The sequence below is a fragment of the Mesoplodon densirostris genome, chromosome 3 (assembly GCF_025265405.1).
Source record: "Mesoplodon densirostris isolate mMesDen1 chromosome 3, mMesDen1 primary haplotype, whole genome shotgun sequence".
Classification (NCBI taxonomy): Eukaryota; Metazoa; Chordata; class Mammalia; order Artiodactyla; family Ziphiidae; genus Mesoplodon; species Mesoplodon densirostris.
This window is the reverse complement of record NC_082663.1, coordinates 93,823,725-93,849,515: the sequence shown is the minus strand read 5'-3', so window position 1 is coordinate 93,849,515 and position 25,791 is coordinate 93,823,725. Positions and strand designations below refer to the sequence as shown.

Sequence of the window (25,791 nt, the reverse complement as noted above, 5' to 3'; positions counted from 1 at the left end):
CAGGCTCCGGATGCGCAGGCCCAGCGGCCATGGCTCACGGGCCCAGCCGCTCCGCGGCATATGGGATCCTCCCAGACCGGGGCACGAACCCGTATCCCCTGCATCGGCAGGCGGACTCTTAACCACTGCGCCACCAGGGAGGCCCCAATTAAACATTTTTAAAGTTTATGATACATATTGCCAAATTGTACAATGTCTTATAGGCCCAATAAATGTTAAGTGGTTTGAAAGTACAGTAATCATAACGGGGAAAAAAATTAGGACCTACAGAGTTGCTGAGCTTGAGTGATAGGCTAGGTCAACCTTTTGTTCATCTCCAAGTATTTCTTTCTTTTTTGTCTTTAACATATATTTCAAAGTCTACATAAAACATAACATGAAGAACTTAATGTGTTACTGTAAACACACATGAAGTCATTACTCTGGTCAAGAAATAGAGCACTGCCGTCATCCCAGAGCTACTCTCCCTTCTGGTTCCTGATCTCAAAAGAGAAAGCTTGGGGCTTCCCTGGTGGTGCAGTGGTTGAGAGTCCGCCTGCCGATGCAGGGGACGCGGGTTCGTGCCCCGGTCTGGGAGGATCCCACATGCTGCAGAGCGGCTAGGCCCGTGAGCCATGGCCGCTGAGCTGAGTCTGCGTGTCTGGAGCCTGTGCTCGGCAGCTGGAGAGGCCACAGCAGTGAGAGGCCCGCGTACCGCAAAAAAAAAAAAAAAAGAGAGAAAGCTTTTACTCTTTCACTCCAAGTATGTTTGCTGAATGTTTGTTTTGTTTTTGTGAAAACCTTTATCATGTTGAAGAAGTTCGCTCCTATACCTAGTTTACTAAGAATTTTGTGTTTTGTTCTGTTTGTTTGAATTCAATGCTTTTTTTGTTGCTGTTGAAGCTTTTCATTGCCATATGAATTTTCTCCTTCACTATGTTAATATATTGAATTATATATTATTTAAAATGCTAAACCTAACCTGATTCCTGAGATAAACCTAATTTGGTTTTACCATATTATTCTTTTTACATATTTCTGGATTCAGTTTGTTAATGTTTTGCTAATGGTTTTGCATCAGTGTTCATGAGTGACGTGACCTATATTGTCCTTGTCAGGATTTGAAATCAACAGTCAACATTATGCTAGCCTTGTAAAATGAGCTGACCCTCATTTTCTATTCTGGAAAAGTTTGTGTAGGACTAGAATTATTTTTTCTTTAAATTCTTGCAAGGATCTGGCAGAGAAGCTATCTGGGCTGGGAATTTAATTTGTGGAAAGGTTTTTATTTATTTTATTTAATATATGATTTATGTTTATTTTACCATTTTTGCTTTCTTTTTTCCAATATATTTTTTAAATTTATTTTTGGCTGCATTGGGTCTTCATTGCTTGTGCGGGCTTTCTCTAGTTGCGGTGAGTGGGGGCTACTCTTCATTGCAGTACGTGGGCTTCTCATTGCAGTGGCTTCTCTTGTTGCGGAGCACAGGCTCTAGGCATGCGGGCTTCAGTAGTTGCAGCACACAGTCTCAGTAGTTGCAACACACGGGCCATAGAGCGCACGGACTTCAGTAGTTGTGGCACGTGGGCTCAGTAGTTGTGGCGCGCAGGCTCAGTAGTTGTGGTGCACAGGCTTAGTTGCTCTGTGGCATGTGGGATCTTCCCAGCCCAGGGATCGAACCTGTGTCCCCTGCATTGGCAGGCAGATTCTTAACCACTGCACCACCAGGGAAGTCTCAGAAAGGTTTTTAATTACTAATTTGATTTCTCATTTTTAAGCCTATTCAGGTTTTCTGTTTCTTAATTATTTTGGTATTTCCCCCCTAAGAGGTTGTCTTTTTCATCTAAACTTTTAAATTTACTGGCATAAAATTGTTTATAATAAATATCATTATCCTTTTAATGACTGCAGGAAAGCATTACCTTCTCATGTCTGCTATAGGCTATATGTACGTTTTCTTTTTCCTTTATAAGTCTCACTGGAGATTTAGTAGTCTTTCAAAAGAATCAAATTTTGAATCTTGCTGATCCTTTGTTAAAAATTATATATTCTCTATTGCATTGATTTCTGCTCTTTATTTCCTTCCTTCTACTTTTTTGGGATTTACTTTTTTGTTCTTTTGCTAACTTCTTGTAGATCACTATTTTTCAGCATTTATTCCTTTTAAATGTATGCATTTAAGGCTTAAGCATTTCCCTCTAAGCACTGTTTTAGCTAGCTCTATTATTCAAATTTTAATATATAGTACTTTTATAATTCATTTAAAATGTTTTCTAATTTTCATTGGTGTTTACTTTGACTTTTGGATAAGTTGAAAGTATTATATTTCTCAATTTCTGAACACATGGAGGTTTTCTGATTATTTTTGAATTTGTTCCTTATTTCTAACAATATAACAATGTAATCAGAGAACACTTTCAGTGTTTCAGAGGTCTGACTTCAGGCCTTTAAAATTTGAGAACTACACTATGGCCCAGTATATTATCTTTTTTTTCTCTGCAGTTATTGAATTTGGTGTTCTATATATTTCCATTAGGTCATGCTTTTCAGTCCCGTATTTCAAATCTTCAGGATCATTAATGACCTTTGTTTGCTTGTATTAGTTACAGACAAGGGTGTGTTAAAATATCCCATTTACGCTGTGGATTTTTCCCCTTGTATTCTCTCAAGTTTTGCTTTATATATTTCAGACAGTGTTAGTAGGTGGATAGAAATGTGTAATGGTTATATCTTCTTAGTGACTTAACATTATGAAATATTTCTCTTTTATTCTGAAAGTACTTTTTGCATTAAGGTCTAGTTTGTCTGGGATTGATACAACAGTACCAGCTTTCTTTTTATTATTGTTTGCATGGTTTATCTGTTTCCATTCTTTTACTTCCAGTCTTTCTGTATTACGTTTTAGATGTGTCTCCTGTGATGTGATTGGGTTTAAATTTCCCATCTTATCATGTACTTTATGTCTGCCCTATTTGTTAATTGTTCCTCTTTCTCTACTTTCTTGCCATCTAGATGGGTGGCTATTCTATCATTTTACATTTTTCCTCTTATTATTTGGAAATTATGACTTCTTTTTCTCTTCTTTTACTAGTTATTCAAGAAATACAATATACATTTTATAAAGTCTAATGTTAATCAATGCCTTTATCCTCTTCTCAGATGATACACTTTAATTATATTTACTTGCAGCCCTACTTATATAGTATTGTTGTGCATTTTAATTCATTCTTAGTCTCTTTCTTATTGTTGTTGTTATTGTTTTATACCGTCCATATTCAGTTCAGGTTAGTGCATGTGTCTACCATGTTGTTACGTTTCCTATGATCTTCCATTTAGGGCCATTTTCCTTGATTTTGAGGACAGTGAAACACACTTTTTAGAATTTCCTTTAGTCTGTTTGCCTGGAAATGTCTTTATTTTACCTCATTCTTGAAGGATATTTTTGCTAGGTACAAAATTCTAGTTTAGCAGCTACTTCAGTACATGGTAAGTTGGTGGTTACTTTATTTCAGCACATTCATTGCTGTTGAATCCTCAGCTCTTTGTGTCTCATTTTCCTTAAAAAAAAATCTGACATTTTCCTTTGGATGCTTTTAAGATTTTTATCTTTATCTTTGGTTTTCTGTTGTTCTGTTATGCTGTGATTAGGCATTGGATTCTTGGGGCTTCATGAATGTGTGGATTGGTGTCTTTTTCAGTACTAGAATTTTTATTTGGTTCTTTTTCAAATCTACCATGTCACTTTTTATAATTTTCAGTTTCAAGCAAAAATAGTTAAGCTCAACTTCTATACCCTTGAATGTAGTAAGCATAGTTATTTTTCAGTGTGTGTCTTATGATTCCAATATTGTTAAGTTTCTGTGGGTTTGATTCTGTTGTCTGTTGTAGAAACAATTTGATGTATAAAATGAAGTGAATTTTTCTCTAGAGAAGATTTTCATTTGCTATTGCGAAGAATATGATACCATCTTAATCCAATTTCAAATGTTTACCTTTTCTGGACCACCATCTGGTTCTTTGTTACTCTTCTTAGGGTGCATCCCTTTGGAGTCCCAGCCCAAAGACAAGGGCATTTTTATTACTGTCCTTACCTTCAGTGGGTCCCAGACTCTAACTTTTGTCCCCCAGTCCTGCAAGGCAGGCAACAAATTATAAAGCTCAGCCTCTTAAATACTTTTTTTTTTTTTTTTTTTTGCGGTACGCGGGCCTCTCACTGTTGTGGCCTCTCCTGTTGTGGAGCACAGGCTCAGCAGCCATGGCTCACGGGCCCAGCCGCCCCACGGCATGTGGGATATTCCCGGACCGGGGCACGAAGCCGTGTCCCCTGCATCGGCAGGCGGACTCTCAACCACTGCGCCACCAGGGAAGCCCTTAAATACTTTTTTATTGGCAAACCCACAGAAGGCAAAAGCTGAGCTTACCTGTAGAGAACAAATGTATGGACCCAAGTGGAGAAAGTGATGATGGGGGGGAGGTGGTGGTGTGATGAATTGGGAGATTGGGATAGACATGTATACACTAATATGTATAAAATAGATAACTAATAAGAACCTGCTATATAAAAAATAAAATAAAATTCAGAAATTCAAAAAAAGTAATAGACACACACACACACACAAAAGCTGAGCTTACCTTTCTGAGTTTTGACTTCTGGTAAATTTGAACTAGTGATTCATTCCTTACTATGTTGGTAGTTATTTGATGGTTTTAAGATTATTTTAATATTTTGTCTAACTTTTTAAGTTGACTTCAGAAGGACAGTTGGTCCGAATTGTGTAGTTTGCTACTTTTACAAGTGGAAGTCCAACTATTTCTTTGACTAACTGTTCAAGGAGAACTTGACATTTCTATGTTAGTCATTCCTTTGTTTTAAGGCACATTTTGTGGTACAAATGAGATACCTGGGAAAGGTGGACGTTCAGGTATGGTTGCCTTTTAATACTTTAACATGTGTTGCAGTAATCTTCAGTTCTTATTACTTTGCAAAGCTCCAGAGGAAGGAGGCAGACGGTATTTTATTTGATGGGAGAAGTCAGAAATACTTGTAGTATGTGGGTAGTGCTTTGGGGTAGGAATTGTCCTTTGTGTGAGCAAAGAGAATACAAAGTGAACATTTTTGAAGTGGAGATGTGTGAAGAGGCAGGGAGAATGCTCTGAACTGAGGAGGGACTGCAAACAAATTTGTCCTTTAGTATTTCTTTTGGAAGTGGGGTGCATTTCTAATAATTAATGCAACAGCTCTCTATATGTCATGTTTTATTTTTATTTTTTAAAATATTTTTTGGTATACCTCAGGGACAGAATATAACTTTTTAATCTTTTTACTCACATCTATTTAAAATATTATAGGTACAGGGGCTTCCCTGGTGGTGCAGTGGTTGAGGGTCCGCCTGCCGATGCAGGGGACACGGGTTTGTGCCCCGGTCCGGGAGGATCCCACACGCCGCGGAGCGGCTGGGCCCATAAGCCATGGCCGCTGAGCCTGCGCGTCCGGAGCCTGTGCTCCGCAACGGGAGAGGACAAAACAGTGAGAGGCCCGCGTACCGCAACAACAACAACAACAAAGTTATAGGTACAATTTGCATTTGATTTCTGAGATTAAATCTATTAAATAGGTTAAACACACAGGTTAGATATCACACTAGGCAAACTAAATTAGTCTTTACATAAATTGACTTGCTTCTGTGGTTGCAAGGATGTTGAAAATTTAGTATAACATACCAATATATTTTTATTTTAAAGACACTTTTGATGTTAATCACAGCGCTTAGTATGAAATGCCATCCATCACTTTGTGATTACATTGGTGCATCAACAAAATACAAAAGCAGTTCTCTTTTAAGGAAACCTAGACTTCTTGTATTTGTTTACTTGATTCTTTTTTTCTCTCTGCTAAAAGAAAATAAGTTGAAGATTCTTGTTAATTATAGTTCCTTCACTTCCCTGCTATGTTAGATTTAAACAGTGGTTGTTTTTGGTTTGCTTACTTCCCTTCAGAAAACTGAAGGGTGAAATGAGGTGACAGAGAATTTTAGGAATCACTTCTCTCATGTGTGCCCTTTTCCCACATCTTTCCCTTTTTAAATATGTGAAAACAGAGGCCCGAGGTAGTCTGGGTGACTTGATTTGCCTAAAGTTACACTGAACTGATACCCAGATCTCTTCCTCATCATAGTTTCTTGAGGTTCTTTTCAACCAGATGATTCCATTAGCTATACCAGACATAGATAAGATGATGATTTATCTGTAACTATTAAGATCTGATAAGATACTAATGCATCTTGATTAGCCACATGATTATTGCAAATGCAATTAATTTTATACTTCCTAAACTCAATTCGTGAGTCTAGTGTTTAATTTTGTAAAGTTTGCTGTCTGTGACTAAACTCAGGTGTGTCTGTCTAGGTATTCAGTCTCAGCATTTGTTAATGTCTGTGCTGTTCCTGAGTTGGACTCTTACATATATTTTCTGGAGATTTTTACTTCAATAATATCACCTGTAAAGCAACTCTTATGTTAGAGTAAGTACTTAAGACAATGGATGAATGACACTGTTCTACTATGATAACACATTTAGCATATTTAGTTATTGTTAAATAACTTGTTTCCAAAATGTACAATGCTTGCCACACATTTTCCCTGTTGTATTCATCCATGTTCATTAGAGCCTGATTTTAGTACCTCTTTAATTAGGCCTAGGGCATTTTCTCACTGTAGTCATTCTTTCATTTCTTCTGTCTTTGCTCTAGTTTCATTTCAGAGATGCTGATATCTTTTCTAATATTTCAATGGCATTTCTTGTATGGCTTTCGAGTTCTAACACAAGAGTTTTTCCTCTGCCTTCTCTAACAAACATCAAGTTACATATTAGTATCACTGAAAGATGATATTAGCTATCAGTTAAGAAAATAAACTCTGGTTGGAAAAATGTCACACTGGACAAAATATACAAATGTATTTTAATTATGTGCTCATTTAGCGCTCAGTTATGTGTTCACTCATATCACATTATTCTAATGAATTACTGAGTTGGGTCTCAGTTAAAACTAAGTTTGAATTTTCACAGAAATTTAATGCTTACTCAAAAACCAAAAGCCATGTGGGAGAAAAATCAGTTCTGTTGTACCAATATAATGTGTTATGCCAGCTTTAAAATCCAGCTTTGCTTCACTTTTATAGAAGAATTTACATTCTATCTGTTGGAAGTACATATTGGTAGAATTTTTTTCCCACAACTTAATGATATTTTATGATGAGTTGCCACATGCTATGATTTCCTATTAGTTATATTGGACTAATGAGATTCTTCATTTAGTGTACACTTAGGTCTTTGACAAAAAGTTTTTAATCTCAATTCTGATAACAATCAGCTAATTAAATATTATTATTAAGACCTTGAGGACTGGACTTGAACCATGACAGTTTTCGTAAGGAATTGAAAAGAATAGCTGAATGGGGAAAAGAGTTCTTCTCATCTTCTGTAAGCAGTGTTTGGTATACTGTTTTACTATATTCCTGAAAAAAGTAGATTATTGTATGTAATTTTTTAAAATTCTGTGCTAATCTGTCTCACCATTGCTGAGTTGCAAATTAAAATCTTTTATTTGGCTTTTAATTGGTTCTTAATGAAGTTGCGTAAGGCACTCTGTAAACCTAGTAGTGGAGGCTTCTGGTTTTATTACTTAGGTTATCTATATTCATCATTTAATTTAAGTTTGGGGTATTTTACACAGTTTTCTTCATATCTGACACTTATGTCTCATTATATTTATCCATTTTTTATTGAAATTAAGGACCAACCAGTGGCACAGGAAGACATCTCTTTGTTAAAAGTAAATATATTTAGGTTTCTAAATCAAAAGTAATTTACTTTTTTTCAGTGGAAAATGAAACCTGGATTCAAGTCTGGCTCGGCCTTTAATTAGATCAGGACAAATCACTTGACCTTCCTGTGATTTAGCTTTTTCATCCACGAAATGAGGACATACTACGTTTGTTTGTTTGTTTGTTTGTTTAGGCTGCGTTGGGTCTTCGTTGCTGCGCACGTGCTTTCTCTAGTTGTGGCGAGCTGGGGCTACTCTTCATTGCAGTGCAGGGGCTACTCTTCATTGCTGTGCCCAGGCTTTGCGTTGTGGTGGCTTCTCTTGTTGCGGAGCACGGGCTCTAGGCGCGTGGGCTTCAGTAGTTGTGGCTCATGGGCTTAGTTGCTCCGTGGCATGTGGGATCTTCCCAGCCCAGGCCTCAAACCCGTGTCCCCTTCATTGGCAGGTGGATTCTTAACCACTGTGCCACCAGGGAAGCCCCAATGTTTTTTTTTCTTTCTTTCTTTTTTTTTTTTTTTTTGCTGTACGTGGGCCTCTCACTGTTGTGGCCTCTCCCGCTGCAGAGCACAGGCTCCAGACGCGCAGGCTCAGTGGCCATGGCTCACGGGCCCAGCCGCTCCGCGGCATGTGGGATCCTCCCAGACCGGGGCACGAACCTGTCACCCCTGCATTGGCAGGCGGACTCTCAACCACTGCGCCACCAGGGAAGCCCACAACGTTTTAACTATGCTTTTTTTCAAATATTTTTCTGAAGTGATATAGGGAACAACTGTCATAACTTTTCTAAGGCAGATCTACGTACACAGTTTTAAAAATCATATTTCTCTTTTATGTTATTAAAGCCAGATTGTTTCTTATCATCTCTTCCTGGTTGTTTCCAGAGTTGTAACATGTAACGTGCTTCTTGGCCTCAAACCTAAATGTAGGCACTAGTAAGATACTGAGGTAATGTCTTACTTGGTACACTTTAAAAAGTAATGAGCATGGGGCTTCCCTGGTGGTGTAGTGGTTGAGAGTCCACCTGCCGATACAGGGAACACGGGTTCGTGCCCCAGTCTGGGAAGATCCCACATGCCACGGAGCGGCTGGGCCCGTGACCCATGGCCGCTGAGCCCGCGCGTCCGGAGCCTGTGCTCCGCAACGGGAGAGGCCACAGCAGTGAGAGACCCATGTACCGCAAAAAAAAAAAAAAAGTAATGAGCATGATTTTGAGTAAGTACTGAAGTTGTTTTCGGTTTCTCTTATTTTAAACATTAAAAAATGTAGCTTTGTCAGGAAAAGAGACTTTAAAATTTATATCCTTGAGCAGATGTTACATGCATGTAGTATACATTTCAAAAAGTACAAGAGAAAATGAAATGAAAATAAATTTCCTACCCTTGTTCCTTAGTTGCACACATCCCCTGCACAGAGGCAATTGCTGTTACCAGTTTCTTGTTTAGCTTTTCAAACTACAGTCCACAGAAACCCAAATCTCACAAACATAGCTGTTGGATATTCTTTAGAAGGGCAAATATATATTATTGTGGTAAAGTCTAATTTGTGCTTTCATCAAAAAGTAGCATTCTGGAACATGACATACTTAAGAATTTTAAATTATAATGATAACTCATTCAAGCTCCAGAACAGTTTTTCACTTCAAAAATTACAAAGCAGATACTGGAAGAGGATAAAAAGCTTTCTACTTAAATCTGATTATCCAGTACTTCAGTGTGGAAATCCTACTGGTTTGGAGTTTAACAAAAACAGCCCCATGATTGAAGATAATTCGGAGAAATCTGACTAGGATGGCTCATTTGCTAGCTACCCAAGAAGGTGGTTGTGAGGAATTTCCATTGTGGGTTACAGTAAGGTGAGAGAATCTGTGTGTTTTGCTTATTCCCTGTCTACATGAGCAACAAATGTTGACTGGGGCTAGAGGATCTGCTTCTCAGGTCACTCACTCACTCATTTGGCTGGCAAGTTGTTAGTGGTTTGGGGCCCATGTTGGCCTTTCCATAAGGTTACCTGAGTATCCTTATAACACAGAGGCTGGCTCCAGAGTAAGCAATTCAGGAGACCAAGGTAGAAGATACAATGTCTTTTATGACCTAGCCTCAGAGGTCACACACTTCTGCAGTAGTTTACTGGTCACACGCGTCAGCTCTATTCAGCATGGGAGAGCACTGTACAAAGGCTTGAATAGCAGAATTTACAGATCATTAGGGATAATCTTGGAAAGTGGCTGTGGTACTTCCCAACCATAGCCCCACCCCCCATTTAAATAAGTATTGGATCAGCAATCTTATATTTGGTGTTTATGGTAATCTCAAGGTGAATTTATGCAAAAAAAGTAAGGTTTTTAGAATGCTGCACACCTTTCTATTATTTATGCACTGCTCAGGAAAATGCCTGTTTGACTGCCAAGCTTTTCACAGTGATTTATTTTTTATTATGTTCGATGCCTGATAAGAACAAAACTCACATAATCTGGGAATATCTTTAGATACTAATTCTGGCTTTCTCTTAGAAATTGTAGGATACATCCTCGAGCTTTAACACAGTGCTGAAATCTTCACTACCTTCTATTGATGTTACTGCTTTAATCTAGCCATTGGATCCAGGTGTCATTCAGAAACCTGACTGGATAATAGGGCATCTTTCATTCACAAAGTAATGAATTCTGACTGTAGTCTTCAGAGATTTTAGGTGCTGGCATACTTACGCTGCTGGAATAGTATGGAAGAATAAGGCTGCCACTGTAAGGTAATAAAAAATTGCCCTTTGTGTTGTTTTTGAGAGAAATCTTTAGAGGAGTAAGAATTTGAAGATTTAAGTCTCGTAGGGAGAGGACAGGAAGATTTGTGGATCAAGTATCTGTTTAGTTTAAATGTCTCAAATATCAAAGTGAAATCAAATAGATAGTTGGATATTCACAGAAGGGGGTTAGGATGGAGATACAAATTTGAGATTTAACATCATATAGATGATGGTTAAAAGCGTTGGGAGTAGGTGAGAAAACAGTGAAGAGAGAAAGCAGTCCTGGTACAAGCCCTGAGGCACTCATGTTTTAGAAGACTAGTGAAGAGACAGATCCAATAAAGGAAATTAGAGGGAGGAGGAAAACCAGGAGAATCTGTCACTAGAGCCCAAGAGAAGACATCTGCTTCAGGTAGAAAAGAGTGATCTGCTTGGTCTAATGTTACTGAGAGGTTATTGTACTAAGATGAGGGCAATGGAATTTGGCCACATGGTGGTCATTGGTGACCTTGATTTGAGCTTCAGGAGATTGTTGAGGATTCGGGTGGGTTAAAGAGTGAATTAGAGGTGAGAAAATAGAGACAGAAAATGAAGACCACTAGATCAAGAGGTTTGGCTGTGAATGGAACAAAGAAATTGTCATATCTAGTGGAGGGGGTGCGTGGAGGGGAGCTAAGGTCAGGAGAGGAATTTGTAAAGATGAGTAATATTAGAGCATGTTTGTGTGTTCATGATAATGATCCAGTTGAGAAGGAGAAACTGATTATACAGGAGAGAGAGGGGCTAATCAAAGGTTTTCTTGATTAGCTGGACTCCATTGCCCAAGTAAGGTATTGGTCTTTGATAGGAGCAGGGATGCTTTTTCTATTTTAATAGGAGAGAAGCAGTGTAGGCATGGTAGGGAAATATGAGGGAATTTCTCTTTAATGGAATGAAGTAGGTCTTCAACTGAGAGTGGCATAGGTAGGAAAATAGATGTTACAGGTTTGAGGAGAGAAAAAAGGTGTAAAGAAGTTAACTCAAGTAGTGAGAAAGCAGACTTTATAGGAAACACAGTAGGCCTGCCAGGCGGTGTTAAATATTCTTCCATGTTTATAGTTGTGAATTTAAAGTGAAACCAGCCAGCCCCTATTATCTGATCATTCCCCCACCCCCACTCTCCCCAACACACACACACACACACACACACACACACACACACACACACACACACACACACACACACACCTGCCCTGATGAAGGCATGCAAAAGTGGAATAGTGCATTCAGTTCAACCAGATTTGGGGTTTTACCAGGTAAATATAATAGAGGGACAGAAGAATAGGGGTTTGAGTGAAAGGGAATGGCTATTGTTGGGTCTAAAGAAGAAAGTAAAGATGAAAGTGATAGTGAAAATTGATGAGAACAGAAGCAGCCGCATAGCACAGGGAGATCAGCTCGGTGCTTTGTGACCGCCTGGAGGGGTGGGATAGGGAGGGTGGGAGGGAGATGCAAAAGGGAGGGGATATGGGAACATATGTATATGTATAACTGATTAAATTTGTTATAAAGCAGAAAAAAATAAAATAAAGAAAATTGATGAGAACATTGGATTGAAGAAGCCAGTGAGGTAAAAGAATGTTGTATTTGGAGATGGTAGCATAAACTAGAGGGATAGGAAGTATGCTTCAGAGACTGAAACTTTGGGAACTGAGATTTTTTTATTAAGATTTTGGAGTTGGTCAGAGTTGTCTTATCACTTCACAAGAGACTTTTTTTTTTAAGAACTTTGCATTCTCTATTGTAAAAGAACAAGTATCAAAAATACCTTTTCTATGAAAGTTCCAAGTGTTTTAATGGAGCAGATCTAACTATTAGTTTGAATTAAATAGCAGACCTTCTTTGGGAACAGAATAAGAAAATGCCTTTTTCATATTGTATCAAGTACAGACTGGTTTGAGAATCAAGGTACTTATTGACTGCTGGTGTCTGTTGAGGAAGGTATTTGAATGTGAAATGAAATTTAGTCCAGTTCTTAAGAAATCTTACTTTTTGCTTCTATAAAAGCTATGTGACAGTTCAACTAATTCTACCTAATCTTAGAGAACTTGGCAAAGCACGTTTTTCTAAAGACTTAACAAAGTAAATATGAAGTTTAGTTTTAAAAACAATCTATATTGAAAAAAGGAATTAAATTTATTAGTTTGTCTTGATTTTTCTTTCTCTCTTCCCTCTTAGAACATAATGTTAAGTGTTCATGTTGAACTCTTATGAGGTGACTCATTCTCTTAATCTTTAACATGAATCTATATATTAGATACTATTGTGGGTAGTCCAAGTCACCCAGAGGTTTCTGATTTGATTGTCACAGTCCAGTAATGCTAGGTAGATTTTGTTTTTTCATTTTACTTAATAAGACATTTGGATTTTTAAGCCTATAATAGCAAACCTTTATCTTCAGATATCCAGAAGTGAAATAATTTTATAGTCTGTACTGTGCCTTATATATTAAAATTCAGCATAAAGCAAGAAGGAGAGAAGCTATTCAAAAAGGAAGGAAACGGTATTATAGAATTAGGCAATACCATCTTCATTTGGTATATAAGGTATTGAAAAAGTCATTGCTTTGTTATTCGGGGTAAGAATTTGGGGATATTGTGTAAGGATAAAAGTCTTAACCCAAGGATTTGGTTTAAGTTTCTAATAAATACACACCATTACTAGGCCATAAATTTATTCTTTCATATACACCAAATTGTTTTTAACGTCAATTTAAAAATTGGATTTTTTGTTATTAATTCTAATGTATTTCAAGGGGTAATTTGTGTGTTATAAATTGATAAATGATTTGTCAAGTAATCTAAGTATTTTGTGATATTTTAAATGTTAAAATGATGGGAGTTTTAATTATATTTTGGGAGAAAGACTATTTTTAAAAAAACTCATTCTGTGTGCTCCTTTTTCTTGAATTCACAGTGATACCGTAAACATTTGGTGCTGTTTTGGTGACTTAAGTCACTGAAGTCTTTAATGTTAAAATGTTATCTTTATGAATAGGGTTTATAAGTTTGTATTGTAAATTGTACCTTTGGGAGCAGTCTTACAGCTGCTTTGGGTTTTCAGTAAAGATCAAACTAAAAACATTAAACAAGACATACTTAAAACACACACACGGGCAAGCATAAAATTCTGCTTTAAACATTTAGTTTTCAAAAAATCAGATTTTTTCCCCCGCCAAGGGGAAGGGTAGCTTAAAACATTGGTTGACCAGAAACTGGAACTTTATCAGATTAGGGCGTGTTAAGAATTTAGAAAAAAAATTTTCTTTACTTACACGGAAATGTTTGAATATTTGTTAATTGGGCAAAATGGTTGCCAAAGGTGATTTCGAGTTTTTTGTCTTATTAACAACATAAATTAATAAGTAAGTGTGTAGTCAAAATTGCCAAAATAAGACCAAATAAAACAAATTAAATTTCTCATAGAGTGTAAAATTTTGTGTTTTTTTCCTGCTATTATACTTTCCAATTGAAAAAGCCTTTGACCATTAAATTTAACTATAAATTAGTAATAGTATGCATTATAACTTCTGATTATTTCTTCTTTTGAGTAGGAACTAGCAACTAGTTCTGTAAATTTTTATAGATCTTGCCGTAATCATGTATCCTTCCTTATTTGAAATGTTTATATTTTTCATTGCCTATAAGATATCTAAAATTTTTAACCTAACGGACAAAATCTAAATCTCTGTCCTAAAAAATTCCTAAACATCTTTGAAGGCTAGTTCTTTTGCTGCTTTCTCTCTGAAATCTTTCTTGATTACCTGGCCAGAAATTATCTAATCTCTCATCCTTTGATATACATGTTGCCTTGTATTAAAACTTTTCTTGTGCACATTTTAGATCCCCTATCAGATTGTAAGTTGATGTCTTATTCGTCTTTATATCATCTACATTCATGCATTCAACAGTGTTAATGAATGCTTACTGTGCACCAGGCACTCTTCTAGGTGTGAAGGAAACAGCAGTGCATGAGAATATAGGTTCCTGTCCTCATGGCATTTGTGTTCTAGTTTGGGAAACGATGATGAGGGAGACAGAAAATTAAACAAACAGATACATAGGTAGAACCTTTTAGATCTTAAATGATTTGAGGAGAAAACAGTATGATGTGATAGAAATATAAGGACAGTACCAGTGTTGATTCGATGGTCATGGAAGGTCTCTTTGAAGACGAGACATTTATGCCAAAGCTGAATGATACAATAGAGCAGTCATTTGAGGATTTGGGAACAGAGTTCTTGAAGCTGAAAGAAAGGCAGTACAAAGGCATTAGAGAGAGGGAAGAAAGGGGGAGTTAGGGAGGAGGGTGGGAATGGGAGCAGGAGGTAGTTTATACAGAGTCTTGTAAACCGAGTTAAGGAATTTGAAATTTATTCTAACTTCATTTGGAAGCCAGTGAACAGCTTGTAGCTTTTAAGGGCTTGTGATTACATTGGGCCCACCCAGGATCGTTTCCCCCTGCCCCCTTTTTTTGTTGTTCAACAAGTATTTATTGAGTATACCGTATGACTAGCACAATATTAGGCACTGATTTGCATTATTGAGCAAGAAAAGATTTTAACCCCAAAGTCATGTAAAAACAAGGCAAAAGTGACCTGCATTCTCAAGGAAAGTCCATGTCTAAAGGCCCAGGACTGCAGTGCTCTGGAGCTGGCCTACTTGAATCTCAAGAGTTTGACTGTGGCTGTAAGAGTTATTCCTTACAAGTTTCTTTTCTCATGTCTCCACATGGTTCTTCATCTGCAATAAAGCACTTATTTTATTACATTCATACTTGCCTCAAAAAAAGCAGATGTTTTCAGTACCATTATTGGATAAATTTCAGCTAAACAAAGCCAAACAAATCCTGCCATTGATCACTCCTGAACTTCTGGGCAAGGGTCACAATGCTCTGGAGGTCACCTTCCCCATATAAGCTCATCCTTCAGAGTGTGTTACCTCCTTTAGGGGTGCAGGATACCATATGGCATGCAGAGAAAGTGCCGAACCAGTGACAGGTAGTGAGTTTCATCTCCCTATTTTAAAGTCAGCCAATTAATAACTTTAATTACAATGGCAGGTCCTTCTTACCATGTAATGTAGCGTATTCACTACTGTAACACCAGGGCATATTTAGCCTAATACACGTTTAACATATTTAACATCATACAAGGGCAGTGAAGCAGAAGTAACTCTGACAGAGTAGCCTTTTTTGAGTCATTCACGGTTTTTCTGATTTCTTTTGCCTTTGCTTATATGCCCACTATCAGTCATTACCTTGTATTTGCCACACGCCCATAAGACAACCCCAAACTGTTTCTCTTTCTTTAACTAAATTAACATGACAATGTGAAAATGTCTCCTGCATTTAAAGAAATTTTGTTCTAGATATCTTCCAGAGAAATCTGTGGTTACCCATTGATAAAAATTTTTGGGTCAAGGGGATTTTTTGTAGATTCCAGATTGACATTTTCAAAGCTGTTTGAGATTTCTTGTTTTCACTTATTCTGATTATTAAAAAATGTATTCACTCAATAAGGATTTATTGAGCACCTACTACTACAGAGCTAGGTGCTGCAGTAATCATCAGGATGATAATAATTGAACAAGTAACTTTTTATGAAGCATGAGGCTCTGAAGGAGGAAGTACAAACTGCTCTCGGAGATGACACACAGTCGTCCCTTGGTATCCACGAGGGATTGGTTTCAGGACCCTGGAGGATACCAAAACCCAGGGATGCTCAAGTCCCTTATATAAAACAGTATAGTATTTACATATAACCTACACATATCCCTCCCACTATACTTTAAATCATCTCTAGATTACTTATAATACCTAATTCATTGTAAATGCTGTGTAAGTAGTTGGAGGCTGCTTGGCAAATTCAAGTTTTGCTTTTTGGAACTTTCTGGAATCTTTTCTGTATATTTTTGATCCATGGCTGGTTGAATCCTCAGTGGTTGAATGAAGAACCCAAGGATACGGAGCACCTACTGTATTTAAATCTAATTAGAAGATCTAACATGAAGTGCTCATGAGACCTGGAGGGTGAGGCAGTTTGACCAACACTGGCTTAGGAGGCAGATTGCCACTTCACTATGTGGGGACCTGAATGAATTTTGAAATTTCTTTGAGCCTATGTGTGTGAACAGTGATCTTTTTTTAATCTCTATAGAAATTCAAGTTAGATGAATTTGCTGATTATATATATTTGCTGATCATAATGTCTGCTACTGGTTTAGAAGATTTATCATGAAACTAACGAAGTTTAATGCACCTAATTTCATGGACCCTTCCTAGGTTCTTTTGCAGCAGCAATAGCAATTTTGAATTAATTTGTATTTTCCTTAAGGAAGGCTCCCCCATAATTTATATATGATCCTGAACCCCACAAAATCTGGATCTGCCTTTGGCTACAGATTAGATGAGAAAGAAATGTTAATTTCTCTCTTCTTCTCATGTGGTGATTTCACATTGTGTCCAAAAGGCACTTAACTTTTGGAAAAAAATACAGAAATTATGTGTGTTAGGTTGTGGAAATTTTATAAAATTTAGAAAAATTGCAGTTTTTATAATTTCAACACCCAGGGAGGACACTTGATATTTTGTTGATCTCTTTCAGTCTTCTCTGTGCACCTGTATAATTCATTTTAAAAAAGACAAGGCTAGTTGGTACCATATTACGCATATACAGTATTCTGCATTTTCACTTGATATTATATGAATTATTTAATGCAGTTATATATAATTATCTTCTTGGACAATTTTATTTTTTTCTGTGAATTTGGCTTTTTATTTAGATTCCTCATATAAATGATTCCATGCAGTATTTGTCTTTTCTGCCTGGCTTATTTCACTTAGCATAATGCCTTCATGGTCCATCCATGTTGTCCCAAATGGCAGGGTTTCCTTCTTTCTCATGGCTGAATAATACTTCATTTTGTGTGTGTGTGTATTTGTGTGTGTGTGTGTTTGTGTGTGTGTGTGTGTGAGATTTTTATCCACTCATCCATTGATGGACACTTGTTTTCATATCTTGGCTGTTAAGAATATGCTGCAATAAACATTGGAGTGCAGATCTCTCTTGCTTTGGATATATACCCAGAAGTGAGGTTGCTGGATCATACGGGAGTTAAACTTTAATTTCTTGAGGAACCTCCATGCTGTTTCCATAGTGGCTGCACCAATTTACATCCCCACTAAGAATGCACTGGGGTTCCCTTTTCACCACATCCTCCCCAATATTTGTTATTTCTTGTCTTTTGATGACAGCCATTCGAATATATGCAAAGTGATATCATTTTGGTTTTGATTCGCATTTCCATGATGATGGGTGATGTTGAACATCTTTTTATGTACTTGTTGGCCATTTGGATGTCTTGTTTGGGAAGATGTTTGTTCAGTTCCTCTGCCCATTTTTTAATCCAGTTGTTTGGTTTTTTGCCTATTTAGTTGTATGAGGTTGTTTTATATATATATATATGTATATGTATATATATATATTTTTTTTTTTAGATTTTTTTTTTTTTTTTTTTTTTTTTTTTTTTTGCGGTATGCGGGCCTCTCACTGTTGTGGCCTCCCCCGTTGCGGAGCACAGGCTCCGGACGCGCAGGCTCCGGACGTGCAGGCTCAGCGGCCATGGCTCACGGGCCCAGCCGCTCCGCGGCATATGGGATCCTCCCAGACCGGGGCACGAACCCGTATCCCCTGCATCGGCAGGCGGACTCCCAACCACTTGCGCCACCAGGGAGGCCCTTTTTTTTAGATATTAACCCCTTATTAGATATGTGATTTGGAAGTGTCTTCTCCATTTTGATAGGTTGCCTCTTCATTTTGCTGATGGTTTCTTTCACTGTGTAGAAGCTTTTTAGTTTGATATTGTCCCACTTGTTCATTTTTGCTTTTATTGCCTTTGTTTTTTGGTGTCAAATCCAAAAAAAATTATTGCCAAGACTGATGTCAAGGAGCTTATTCTATATGTTTTCTTTTAGGAGTTTTACAGTTTCAGGTATTAAATGTTAAGTCTTTAATCCATTTTTAGTTGATTTTTGTGTATGGTGTAAAATAGGGGTCCAGTTCATTCTTTTGCATGTGGCTGTCCAGTTTTCCCAACATCATTTATTGAAGAGACTGTCTTTTCACCACTGTATATACGTGGCTCCTTTGTCATAAATTAATTGACCATATTTGCTTGGGTTGATTTCTGGGCTTGCTATTCTGTTCCTTGATCTACATGTCTGTTTTTATGTTCGTACCATGCTGTTTTTTTTTTAATTGAAGTATAGTTGATATACAATTATCATACTGTTTTGATTACTGTAGTTTTGTAATATAGTTTGAAACCATGAAGTGTGATGCCTCCAGCTTTGTTCTTTTTTTTCCTCCAAGATTGCTTTGGCTATTTGGGGTCTTTTGTGGTTCCGTAGACATTTTAGGATTGTTTGTTCTGTTTCTGTGAAAAATACTATTGGAGGTTTGAAAGGGATTGCACTGAATCTGTAGATCACTTTGGGTAGTATGGACATTTTAACAATATTAATTTTTCTAATCAGTGAGCATGGAATATCTTTCCATTTATTTGTGTCTTCTTCAATTTCTTTCATCACTGTCGTATAGTTTTCACTGTACAGATCTTTCACTTCCTTGGGTAAATTTATTCTTATGTATTTTATGCTTTTTTATGTAATCGTATATCTGGCATACTATTAATCATCTTTAAGAGTGCCAGAGGTATAATTAACCAAGCTGTTGTTATCAATCATTGAGGTTGTTTCTAAAATCTCACTTGTGGAAACAATACTGAGTATCTTGGAATATAAATCTTTGTGCATGTACCTGATTGTACATAAGATAATTTCTTTTAACTGGACTTATTTCAGTATAAGCATTTTAAACATTTTAAGGATTTTCAAAAGCTACTGCCTATTTTTTTTAAATGTATCCTCACTGACCCGCAATATTATTTTAAAATATCATTGCCTACTTAATAGGTGAAAATGATACTCTTTTGTTTTTATTTCTTTGATTTCTTAATGTAGTAGAACATATTCTGTGTATTTATTAGTCCCTATTATTTTTCTTATGTTAATTGTTAATACATGACTAGGAAGCTTTTTGACAGGAAAAAGGAAGGTTTTTTTCCTCTGTAAGCAAATGCCTCAATCTGTATAGCACACTGAATTAAAAGGCATTTGAAAATGGTCTCCCTATCATAGTGCAGTAGGAGCTTTGATAGCAGAAGCTAGAGTGGTGTGTGGTGCTTCGCAATCCTGGCAGCACCCACCAATGCCTGGACCTCATCCTCAGAGATTCTGACTTAATGGTGTTTTTAAAACTTCTCAAGCTCCTAAAGTGCTTCTACTGTGCAGCCACCTAACCTCAGAAACTTAGCCCCAAGGCTGCGTCACATTTTTTTCACTTACAGGGCCTAGGGTTTCTATTTAAAGCATTCCATTTCCTCTGTAGAAAGTTATACTTTGTACTAATATTTATTATTCAGCATTTGCTCTACTATTATTCCTTGAGAGCATCTGCATTGGGTGCCCTTTGGAGATTAATTTTAACTCATTCCTTCTACTAATACTTAATGAACACCTGTTATGTACAAAATATTATGGTATACACCATGAGACGTTCAAGATAAAATCAGGTGTGGCTCTTCTCTCGGATTCTTATAGTCAGGAATGGGAAAGGAGATGTACACACAGAGCTACAATGTGTTTGTGCCATAAAAGGAGGGAACAATGGAGGGAAGAGCAGGGTGAGGAGCCTAGGAGTCTAGGTGGGATGGTAGATTACTTCATGGAAGTGTATGTTTAAGCTGAATCTTGATTTGGACCAATAGAGCAATTAATAAGCCTTTACTTGTAAAACATATTTCATAGTTTATAAAGTTTGTTCACAGTTACACATTTAATCCTTATAACAGCTCTATAAAATAAGCCAAGCAGTTATTCTCATTTTACAGATGAAAGAGTAGCCAAGTCTTAGGATAGTTAAGTAACATCCAGAGTCACAGAGCTACAAAATGAAAGACTTAGAACTTTAAACCTGATTCTTCAGTCTCCATATGATGGAGCCTTCTACTGTACCACATTATAGTAAAGGCAGAAAGTTCTTTGTCTAAGGTGAATTTTAGAAATGGCTAAGTGGGGACTTCCCTGGTGGCACAGTGGTTAAGAATCCATCTGCCACTGCAGGGGACAGGGGTTCGAGCTCTGGTCCTGGAAAATCCCATGTGCCGCGTAGCAACTAAGCCTGTGCGCCACAGCTACTGAGCCTGCGCTCTAGAGCCTGCAAGCCACAACTACTGAAGAGCGCACACCTAGAGCCCATGCTCCGCAACAAGAGAAGCTGCCACAGTGAGAAGCCTGCGCATCACAACGAAGAGTAGCCCCTGCTCCGCCGCAACTAGAGAAAGCGTGAGCACAGCACGAAGACCCAATGCAGCCAAAAAATAAACAAATAAATAAATTTATTTTTTAAAAAAAGAAATGGCTAAGTGTTTAGTTTGATTGGACTGGTATTAGGATGCAAGTGCTGGAATAGTTGAAGATAAAGCTTTAGTGTGGTAGGCAGAATAATGGCTCCCTAAAGATGTCCAGTTCCTAATCCCTAGAACCTGTGAATATGTTAGATTATGTTACAAAGGGGAATTAAGGTTGCAGGTGGAATAAAGTTGCTAATGAGGTACCCTGGATTCTTGGATTATTGAAGTGGGCCAATGTAAGAACGGTTTTTAAGTCCTTAAAAGAGGAAAGAGAAGAACAAGATTCAGAGAAAGAGATAATGACAATAGAAGCAAAGTGACAGTGCTGCAAATTGAGAAGGACTCAGGCCACCACTGCTAGCTTTGAAGATGGAGGAAAGAGGCCTTGAACCAAGAATATAGTTGGTCTCTAGAACCTGGAAAGGGCAAGAAAACAGATTCTCACTTAGAGCCACCTGAAAGAAGTAGAGCCCTGCAGACACCTTGATTTTAGCTCAGTGAGACCCATTTTGGACTTCTGAACTACAAAACTGTAAGATAATAAATTTTGTTGTTTTAAGCCACTAAATTTGTGTTAATTTGTTATGGCGGCCATGGAAAACTTAATACATGTAGGAAGCCTTTTAGCATAGGCACTCTACGATTAAACTCCAAACTATCTCACTTCCACCGTCAGTAAGAGAAAGCCATGAAATGTTCTTGAGCAGTGGTGTAAAAATCTATTTTGATATTTGCTGATTAGAGAGGAGAAAGATTGGAGGGAAAAACACTAAGATTCTATTATTGGTGCTAGAAACATTTCTTTTGAGAAACTTTTGCTTTTTGAGGTAACACAGAACACATCTATATGTCTGGCTTGTAGAAGACCATGTACATGTCTCTCACTTAGTTTATACATCACTAAAAATCCAATTTCCATCGCAACATTTCAGCGCCTTCCCATGTCCCATGAGAAGTATAGAAACAATAGGAGAATTGGTCTTTGGTCTCTGACCCACTTTATTCTGTTCTTGGGATTTTTTGTCATACCCTGACCCAGTATGAATCTGAAGACTGGAAGATTTTTAAATGAATTTGAGCTTTATTTGGTTGCTTAGCACCTGGAGAACTTACACTAGCATGTGCTTTTACAATACATAATTATTATTTTTAAAGAAAAAAACTTTCGTTGATCTCTTTGTAGGCATAAATCTATTCTATTCTGCTATCAATGTATCTGAGGTCTCCAGTAAAGAAAGACTTAAGTATTAAAGTACAAGTTGAGATAACTGAATTCAGAGCACTGATTTTAACTCATTTTATTCTAGTTGATATTGTTGCCAATATTCTTGTCAGTTTTTAAAGTCACAAGTCTTAAATTAAGCCTAACATGTTCATGTTAAAATAGAATGCAGGATTTAAGACATTAAGAATCCTATTATTTCTATTGAGTCATCAATTTTTTTTTAAGTTACAGAAGTTTCAGAGGTTGTTTATTTTTTTAAGGTGAACTGTGTGTTCATATTTATAACATTTACTTACGAATATTTATTTAAAACAATAAAGCTAATCATAATGAACACAGATATTTGAAATCGGGGCATGTTTGTCAGTACAGTCTTATAATAGCCTTAATGTACAATTTATTTCTGTAGTAAATTTTGATCAGAAAATACTTTTAATGCATACATATGTATGTAGCCTGAATGATAACATTTTTATATAAATAGGGATGGCAGGAGCTTTATTCTGAGATACATATAAACCTAGTAGCACAAATTAATGCTTCAGTGACCTCCATTGTTTTCAGATTTGGTCTAAAACATTTTGATTGTATATGTTTTTAATTATAGTTTTAAAAATAACTAAGTATATTTTTAATACAAAATTCAAGTCAAACTTTTGTGGAATCTGAGAAAACTGGTTTGAAAATTTTACTGAAAAAATTCAGTTGGCCACATTGTAAAATGTAAAGTTTTTAGATTGGCTTGCTTTTTGATTGATTTGAGTTTTATTGATCGGTGAACATATAATGATCATAGCTTTCTTTAAAATTTTGTCATTTGAAACACTAACTGTTACAACACATGTAATAAAAATTTAGACAAATATTTTGGCTACAAACTGGTATACTAAATAATAGCTTGAGTCATTGTCTGAGTCAAGAGTAATAGCGTTGTTTCTTAGGGTACTAAGAAGTTACTTTTAGGAGCTTCTAAAATGTATTCTTCCTTTTCAGAAGTTTTAGGGCTTATGAGAAATTTATCTATTCAGAATTTGTCACAAATAGTTGATGACTGTATAAGTAAGTCCTGTTCAATGAATCATGCACTTTCAGTAAGAGAATCTTGAAAGCCTTTTGTAAAACTAAGTCATCTTAACAAAAGAAATATTTAAGATAGAACCAAATTGATTTATGTTTCCTTTATTTCAAATATCAAGGGAAAGTGTTTCTAAATATATTTAAACTTTTATGTAATATATAATTTTTCTACTTACTAGTAAATTACTAGTAATATGTGATTGATGTTTGTTCATTTGTTCATTCAACAAATATTTAGGGGGTATTTGCTATATATTAGGCATTATAATACAGAGATAAAGAAAAAAAATACCCAAAAGCAGAAAGGAAAAGCAGAAATCCCTCCATAATCCCACCTTCCATGGATAACCACTGTGAACATCCATTGTGTGTACATCTAGGAGCATTTTGCTATTTGTCTATTACTTTTCTAATTTATACCATTTTTAATAAAATGAAATTGCTCCAAGTGTGTTGTTTAATAGCTTGCTTGCTGCTTTTCATGCTATTAATTTGAAAAATTAAAAGATTATAGTAAATACATTTCATTAAAAAACCTAAAGTTAAGTATCCTTTTAAATTTGAAATAGATCATGAAAACTGATTCCACCCTCCATCCCCATTTAAAACAGAATTTAAATCCACTTTAAGTTCTTGGCAATTTCGATTTTGTCCTTCTAACTCATAAAAATTAGTAATTCGGGGACTTCCCTGGTGGTACAGTGGTTAAGAATCCACCTGCCAATGCAGGGGACACGGGTTCGAGCCCTGGCCTGGGAAGATCCCACATGCCGCGGAGCAACTAAGCCCGTGCGCCACAACTACTGAGCCTGCGCTCTAGAGCCCGCGAGCCACAGCTACTGAGCCCACATGCCACAACTACTGAAGCCCACGTGCCTCGAGCCCGTGCTCCGCAACAAGAGAAGCCACGGCGATGAGAAGCCCACGCACCGCAATAAAGAGTAGCCCCCGCTCACCACAACTAGAGAGAGCCCGCGTGCAGCAACGAAGACCCAATATAGCCAAAAATAAAATAAAAATTTTAAAGAAATTAGTAATTCAAGCTTCACTTGGTTAAATTTAAGTGAAATGCAGAATTTGCATTAAAATATTTAAGTCTCAGATTAGTAGTGACTGACAGCATTTACTGTGTCAGGATCTGCTCTAAATACTGCTTCCTATATATTAACTTCTCTATTCAACATTTCTACTCCCGTTTTGCAGGGGAAATGAAAGTGACTAAGGTCACACAGCTAGTAAGTGACAGGAACAAAGATTCAGTCCAGACTGTGTGGCTCCATGATTCTGATCTCAACTACTCTACTGTACTGCCACCGTAGCATCTCTGGAGACTGTATTTTTAATTCAAACACAGTTCCAGTGATTTACCTAACAAATCAGTGATACGTAATGTAAAATTATTCGTTTTAATCCATTTAGTAAAGTTCTTTTTCTGTGTGTTGCAAGCATGTAAATCTTAGCAAATAGCGAATGAGATGTAATTTATTACCCACCCACCGCCAGTATCTTGTGCTAATCTTCCTGCCCCGTAGGCCTCCCCCACCCCCACCCCACCCGCATTATGCTTGTCCGCTTCCATCAGCTCCAGTGGGTTGCCCGGAGGTGGAATCGGTGAGCACTAAGTGCGGGCTAGGGCTGGAGCCGTGGGGTGGGGCGGGGCGGGGCCGTATGTCCTGCTGCGGAGTGCGGAGAGCGGAGTGCGGAGTGCGGGTTGGGAAGCGGAGCGTGAAGCAGCTGTGTAATCCGCTGGATGCGGACCAGGGCGCTCCCCTTTCCCGTCGGGGACCCTCCGATTGGCTGGGCGTGGGCACACGTGACCGACATGTGGCTGTATTGGCGCAGCCTGCCTGGGTGTCACTGGAGACGGAATGGAGGTGCTGCTGAGCTCGGAAATGGGGTAGGTGCTGGAGCTACGATGGCCCGGCTAGCTGCCGGGGGAGAAGGAGGCGATTTTCCCTTGCACTGTCTAAAGCCGATGGTCTTTCCTTGGCACAGGGTCTGATGCCACATGCTAAGCGAGGAGGCAGGGGCGTCTCCCCCCCACCGCCCCCATTGCAGCACAGGAGATGGATTTCCTGTGCTTCTGATCCAGGGTTTTTGACAGAAGAGGAAGAAGGGGGGGAGGGGTAGGAGTGTTAAGGGGAGTCTGGTGAGAAAGAGCTGTTTTTGAAGCTAGAAGGAGGTTTTGTTTTTATAATGCATGTTGACAGAGTCGAGTGGAATAACAGTATCTAAGGAAACGGGTAGAGGACAACAAAGAATGGAGCATATTCATGGCGAGGAGCAAAAGCTTTAGCCCACTGAAAGGCTTCTCTTCCTCCCTGGCCACAAGGACACATGCAGTGGTAGCCAGGGGAGGGGTTACGAAGCTGCTGCTTGATGGCTGTTACGAACCTAGTGGAAAGGGCTCCTTGGGAGAGGAGGAAGAGGTGGAGG

At 37.7% G+C, this 25,791-nt stretch overlaps 1 protein-coding gene across 10 annotated transcripts in view; it reads left to right on the top strand.

Annotated features, from left to right (window-relative positions):
- APC (APC regulator of WNT signaling pathway) overlaps nt 1-25,791 on the top strand; it is a 139,287-nt gene that overhangs the window by 8,592 nt on the left and 104,904 nt on the right. For 2 of the 10 annotated variants that reach the window (XM_060093250.1, XM_060093246.1), the window contains exon 1: nt 25,114-25,252. The exons of 4 other annotated variants lie outside the window; for them this stretch is intronic. In XM_060093250.1, the coding sequence (XP_059949233.1) occupies nt 25,178-25,252 (75 nt within the window). In that variant the 5' untranslated portion in view covers nt 25,114-25,177. Of the gene's footprint in view, nt 1-5,329; nt 5,553-25,113; nt 25,253-25,791 lie in introns of those variants that run through there. 4 more of the 10 variants (XM_060093255.1, XM_060093253.1, XM_060093249.1 and 1 more) reach the window with 3 other exon arrangements.